General features: G+C 38.3%; 1 protein-coding gene across 1 annotated transcript; it reads right to left on the bottom strand.

The window, feature by feature from the left end:
- Nucleotides 1-2,859: 2,859 nt before the first annotated feature.
- LOC126439683 (uncharacterized) lies at nucleotides 2,860-6,199 on the bottom strand. Its single transcript, XM_050090573.1, has 3 exons — nucleotides 6,000-6,199; nucleotides 5,671-5,796; nucleotides 2,860-3,118 (listed from the first exon to the last, which is right to left on the bottom strand). Exons 1-3 carry the CDS (start codon nucleotides 6,078-6,080, stop codon nucleotides 2,894-2,896), a joined length of 432 nt encoding a protein of 143 aa, XP_049946530.1. The 5' UTR covers nucleotides 6,081-6,199; the 3' UTR covers nucleotides 2,860-2,893.
- Between the last annotated feature and the right edge of the window lie 358 nt (nucleotides 6,200-6,557).

Genomic DNA, 6,557 nt, shown 5'->3' with positions numbered 1-6,557 from the left:
TTTTGTGTGTAAGAGATTTTCTGCTGTTTGTTTCTGGTTTTCTGTTCCAGATGCAGCTGCCGATACACCAACTACATGATAGGATTCACGTTCAAGAATGCTTTTGAAGTATTCTGAAGAAAAAATACTGTTGCAGTTCGCGCGCGCGCGCGCTTTTTTTTGTGTGTGTGTGTGTGTGTGTGTGTGTGTGTGTGTGTGTGTGTGTGTGTGCGATGCAAATACAATGCATAAACAGAATTGGTTAAAAATGTTACTGCTTATTTTACTCCTGTTTCCTATCATGTTAAATTCCTATTGCAATTACTTATCATGCAGACAACTTGTATCTCTGTGTATTATTTAAATATTCCAGGATATTTTAACTGTATCCAATTTCTTAAATACAATTATATCATTAGATATCACAAGATTTCAGCTGCTATTATTTGTCACATAAGTACATGCCTCTTTTGGAATTCATACTATGATTGGCTACATATCTCAACTACTGCATTTATGGGTGATACTCTTGAAGTAATTTACCTACTCAGAGATTTAGAAATCCTTACTATCGAGTGGATTCAAAACGGCATATTTTAATTTGTTCTCGTGAAACAGCCTGACCTAAATGTACAGTTGAGTGCAAAGCTTTCATGCAGGCTATGCTACTACATAGGCAAGTCTGCATAATGTTGTTGCCAAATATCTCAAAGTACTTGGGTAATTTGCTTCAAATTTTTACAGTGTCTAATGAACATCTGGATAGATAGGGGGTTGGGGTGTTACCAAAAGTCTATAGCAAGATATTTACCAATATGTTTTGTATTTTTATCTGATACTCTCATTCATATTGACATAGGCTATTTTTCCTCTTTTTTATAAATGTCTTAAGGTTTTCTGCATAAAGTTACTGCAAGAAAGAAATTGCTATGCTGTGAAAATGTACAGCTTAACCTATTCACACAGTGTTTCAACCAACATAGTCTGGCATGTCTACCGTTATGCAAGTTGTTTCCCCTATCATAACTCTTCCTACTTATGTATAATCAAATTGTATACAAAATGTGCTGCCAAGTTTTCATCATAGCAATCATATTTACAGGAAAGAGGCCAGTTATGATTAGAAAACTTTGTAATCCTATTCCTATGCAGATTAAAATTGTGAAATGTCATTGAAATTATTGTCCTCAAAAATTCAGTAGCAGAAGTCTTTAGAATACCCTGTATACCAGTTATCTCAATGGATGCACTTACTCGTATTGAGACATTCCAATCAAGGCTCAAGATCATACAGTGGTAAGATAAGGATGGGGAGAGAGGGGTGCTAAAGATGTGTATCCAATTCCCACACATATTTTACAATTGTCCAGCATTTCTGGGTTTGCTAGTATATAATTATGTTACAGGGATTTTACTTTAGTCATTCCTTTCAGACAATGAGAAAGTTCTATTTTACTAAATGTCCTCTTTCCTGCATCAGTGTACTGTTTTACTTACTCTCTGAACTATTTTACAATTCTCCTTACTAGACATAGCTTATATGGTTTCTTTGGCAGTCTCTTACGTTGACTGCAATGTGGCCACTAGCAGAAATAGCCAAGGCTCTGCCTCAGCTAGTGGAACCCCATGGCAGCGAATGTAACAATATCAGTGGTTTAATTTCGAAATTGGTATTGATAATTGTTCTAGCTATTTCTTATACATCACTTTCTTATTGTGAAGATGCTGATACTTCATGAACAAAGGTTTCTTTGATTTCTTAATATTGCATTTAATTTACCTTCCTGGAAAATTGCTTTCAAAACTGAAAAAATGGTTTAATATGAAATATGTGGTAGTACAGCTAGCATTAGGATTATTAGAAACTTCACGAGTCAACACTACAGCATTCTTTATCTACATTTCCCTTTTTGCATCTGTCATTAGACTTTTACCATTAATTTCCATTAAATGTTTGAGATTGCATTTACTGTTGGTAAAGTTGCTGTTCAGCTCCATGAGGATATGCACATAAATCAGAAAAATGATCTTGCTAAACAACTGATTTCTGATTCAATTAGCAGAAATATTACCTTTAAATTCGAAGCTTCATTTTCATGTTAAGTGCAGTAAGTGGACAAAGGACCTTATAACACTTCTCGCATTTGTGTCTGGTTACCCTTAAAACAGACTTCTCAAAGCAGTTCAACAAAGCATTGTAAACATATGTATAAATTAAATCTCAGAAGAACTATACAAATATCTATATCAATCCACCTCAATAGAATTTATGTCATTAGCAGAAGATTAATTATTTGTAACTGGTCATACCATTGCTGAAAAAAGGCTGAAATTTGTTTTTCAGAGACAATTAAATTTTCTCTCTTAAGCCTTTCATAAAATTTCAGGTGTGAGATAAATAGAAGTCTTACAGCAGGGAAAAAACGTTCATTTTATCAATATTTCATATGGCAGTGGAATGATGTGCTATAAGTAAATGACATAAATGAAGTAATGGAATGACAATTTTATAATTCAGTGACTGGCATATTTCTTTATTGTATGTTGCACAACAAATAAAGATATTGTTGGCCAAGATGTTAGTGGAAATTAAAGGGAACTTGGAAGAAAGGAATAAAGTAAATAATTTTAAATACCATTTATTTTCTGTAGGTCATGAAAATCACAAACTTACACAATTTCACTTTCACTCGAGTTCTGCATTTGTATCTGTAGATCTTTCAGTTTTGCTTCTGTTGTTACATTAACAAGGTCTCTTATTAACTGCATTCTGATTTCATTGCTCTTGGTTTACTTTGCAAGGTTACCAATGAATATCATGCAGCTATCCATAGTTAGCTCTGCCAAGGGTTGTTGGCGGTCTTGGGTGGCACATATTTTATTAGCTATTACCTCAGCAGCACTCTTGTACCCATCACCAGGCCTCTTCCTTCTTCCATCCCTGCTTTGAGTGGCATGGGTAGGTGGTAGGTGGTGGTGGTTGTGGTGGTGGTGGTGCTGTTGTTGCTGCTGCTGCTTCTCCACATTGTTCCCCAATGCGTACATCGTTCAGCACATCCACATCAAGACTATAACAGCCTTCGATGTTTTGATGTGGTGATGGTTGTATATCCACACTTTGAGAAGAGAGACTGCATGTCTGTAAATTGCAAAACATTCTGAAATTTATTGCAATACTATAACTGAATGAAATGCATAACATCCCCTGAACAGTTGAGCATACTGAAGTTTTGTAAATAATGTAAGAGACAGTTACTACATAAGCTGAAATACTAAACACCTTTTTCCAAAGCTGTTTCACAGAGGAAGACCGCACTGCAGTTCCTTCTCTAAATCCTCGCACAAACGAAAAAATGGCTGACGTCGAAATAAGGGTCCAAGGAATAGAAAAGCAACTGGAATCACTCAATAGAGGAAAGTCCACTGGACCTGACGGGATACCAATTCGATTCTACACAGAGTACGTGAAAGAACTTGCACCCCTTCTAACAGCCGTGTACCGCAAGTCTCTAGAGGAACGGAGGGTTCCAAATGATTGGAAAAGAGCACAGATAGTCCCAGTCTTCAAGAAGGGTCGTCGAGCAGATGCGCAAAACTATAGACCTATATTTCTGACGTCGATCTGTTGTAGAATTTTAGAACATGTTTTTTGCTCGAGTATCATGTCGTTTTTGGAAACCCAGAATCTACTATGTAGGAATCAACATGGATTCCGGAAACAGCGATCGTGTGAGACCCAACTCGCTTTATTTGTTCATGAGACCCAGAAAATATTAGATACAGGCTCCCAGGTAGATGCTATTTTTCTTGACTTCCGGAAGGCGTTCGATACAGTTCCGCACTGTCGCCTGATAAACAAAGTAAGAGCCTACGGAATATCAAACCAGCTGTGTGGCTCGATTGAAGAGTTTTTAGCAAACAGAACACAGCATGTTGTTATCAATGGAGAGACGTCTACAGACAAAGTAACCTCTGGTGTGCCACAGGGGAGTGTTATGGGACCATTGCTTTTCACAATATATATAAATGACCTAGTAGATAGTGTCGGAAGTTCCATGCGGCTTTTTGCGGATGATGCTGTAGTATACAGAAAAGTTGCAGCATTAGAAAATTGTAGCGAAATGCAGGAAGATCTGCAGCGGATAGGCACTTGGTGCAGGGAGTGGCAACTGTCCCTTAACATAGACAAATGTAATGTATTGCGAATACATAGAAAGAAGGATCCTTTATTGTATGATTATATGATAGCGGAACAAACACTGGCAGCAGTTACTTCTGTAAAATATCTGGGAGTATGCGTGCGGAACGATTTGAAGTGGAATGATCATGTAAAATTAATTGTTGGTAAGGCGGGTACCAGGTTGAGATTCATTGGGAGAGTAATTGGAAAATGTAGTCCATCAACAAAGGAGGTGGCTTACAAAACACTCGTTCGACCTATACTTGAGTATTGCTCATCAGTGTGGGATCCGTACCAGATCGGTCTGACGAAGGAGATAGAGAAGATCCAAAGAAGAGCGGCGCGTTTCATCGCAGGGTTATTTGGTAACCGTGATAGCGTTATGGGGATGTTTAATAAACTCAAGTGGCAGACTCTGCAAGAGAGGCGCTCTGCATTGCGGTGTAGCTTGCTCGCCAGGTTTCGAGAGGTTGCGTTTCTGGATGAGGTATCGAATATATTGCTTCCCACTACTTATACCTCCCAAGGAGATCACGAATGTAAAATTAGAGAGATTAGAGCGCGCACGGAGGCTTTCAGACAGTCGTTCTTCCCGTGAACCATACGCGACTGGAACAGGAAAGTGAGGTAATGACAGTGGCACGTAAAGTGCCCTCCGCCACACACCGTTGGGTGGCTTGCGGAGTATAAATGTAGATGTAGAAGGGATAACTTCTATTTAAATTACATTTTGTTATTATAAAAGTGGGGGGGGCGGGGTGTTCTTTGCCCCAATTTCAGGGAAACTGAGGCAACTTTTTCCCTCTGACAAATTTGATCAAAATAGCTCCACAATATTTTCATTGCTGTCTTTCACACCTGAAGAAACTTGGGATGAATCTTAACACATTGAAAGGAATACTGCTTAAGAGATTAGTGTTGTTACAGTGGGTATGAATGCAGACAAAAGCCAAGAGCACACCAATATGCAAATTACAATGCACACAAAATCTGAAAGAATTCCAGTAATCCATAACAAATGGAACATTTGCTAAGAATGTCACAAAATGCTTCTGAATCAGTAAAAGGTACTAGTAAACAACCTGATAGAAGGAAGAAACCAGGCAGTGCTTGATTATTCTAGTGATGAAGACCTATCATAAGAACAAATTGTAGATGAAGTTCAGATGAAGACTGGGAATCATACAGAAGAAATAAAACCATATCAAAACCACAGAGAAAACTGACACCTATCCACAAGCAAATTAGGCCTAATCCACAATAGGGCTACTTTGCTCCAGTTTTTAAAAGGTTAAAAAATTTAAAAATTAATCCCTTCAGGGTTTACTATGGTTCTTAAATAGCTTCAAACAGAATAACCTCATTTTCAAAAGTAATTTTACAAAACTACTATCCACTACATGATTCTGTATGAATAGCTACGACAGTGGAGCACAGTATTCTAATTGCATTTTTAATATGTCTAAGACTCATGAAATTCAGTTTTTGTCTTAAGTAAATAGGTAACTAACCTCTTCACTTTCATTGTCCTCAGTCATGGAATGTTGAGTCAGGGCTATGGCTGTGCTTTTTCGTGGCAAGCAATGATCCGCCAAAAACATTAACTTCTCGTAATACCATAAAGATGGTTTGTATATCTGAAAAATTGTAAGTTCATATTAACATAGTAAAATGTACGTGGGAAAGCTACATCGTAATCCATTACCATTCAAGATTATGTGCTTTCAAAAATCGGGTGAATATTCAGTGTGATATTTCTAGGAAATAGTCTTAAATGTGTCCGATTTTTGCAAGTAGTAGGTTTCTACATTCAACACAAAATTCATAGTTTTGTACTTACGTCGTTCATCCCAGCGCCACTGCTTTTCGTTGATTTTACTTTGGCGTGCTCCACTTTAAACTGAGTTCGTAGATTGTGCATTTTGCTGTAGCACTCCTTGCTCGTCGTGTATGGTCGAACAAGACACACGGCACTTGCAACTCTTTCGAGTGCCTCTGCACGCAAGTGTTTATTGTAATAATTTGTGCTTTTCACGACGTACAGACACTGTTCTTCCCTATAAGCACATATCAAAGTTTCATTCGCTTCCTTGGACCACTGCACTGCCATTATTTAATAATTATAATTATAATAACTTCCTACCGCACCTCACAACAGCAGAAAAGCAACTATGAACAAAGGCTTCCAGCTCAAGCTTTCCGCGTCTGACGTCACAAACGAAACGTCTCATGATTGGCCAACGCAGGTCGCACGCAGGGAACCTTACAAGAAAAATAGCACCGGACCTATCCTGGAAATCTTACAAGGTTCCCAGCAAGGTAGCCCACTAGCAGACGACGGAACCCGCAAGGCAGCCGTCGCGCGAGCCAGCTCGGAAACGGGAAGCCTAACCATGGA

The sequence above is a fragment of the Schistocerca serialis genome, unplaced genomic scaffold (genome assembly GCF_023864345.2).
Source record: "Schistocerca serialis cubense isolate TAMUIC-IGC-003099 unplaced genomic scaffold, iqSchSeri2.2 HiC_scaffold_1331, whole genome shotgun sequence".
NCBI classification, from domain to species: Eukaryota; Metazoa; Arthropoda; class Insecta; order Orthoptera; family Acrididae; genus Schistocerca; species Schistocerca serialis.
Note: the sequence above shows the minus strand (reverse complement) of the source record. Positions and strands in the feature narration are given on the sequence as shown.

Excerpts from the sequence above, each read along its gene's own strand:
- LOC126439683 (XM_050090573.1), bottom strand. The coding sequence starts at position 6,080 with ATGCACAATCTACGAACTCAGTTTAAAGTGGAGCACGCCAAAGTAAAA. Across the intron at positions 5,797-5,999 it reads GTGGCGCTGGGATGAACGAC|ATATACAAACCATCTTTATG; the intron begins GTAAGTACAAAA and ends ACAATTTTTCAG. Across the intron at positions 3,119-5,670 it reads AGGACAATGAAAGTGAAGAG|ACATGCAGTCTCTCTTCTCA; the intron begins GTTAGTTACCTA and ends TGCAATTTACAG.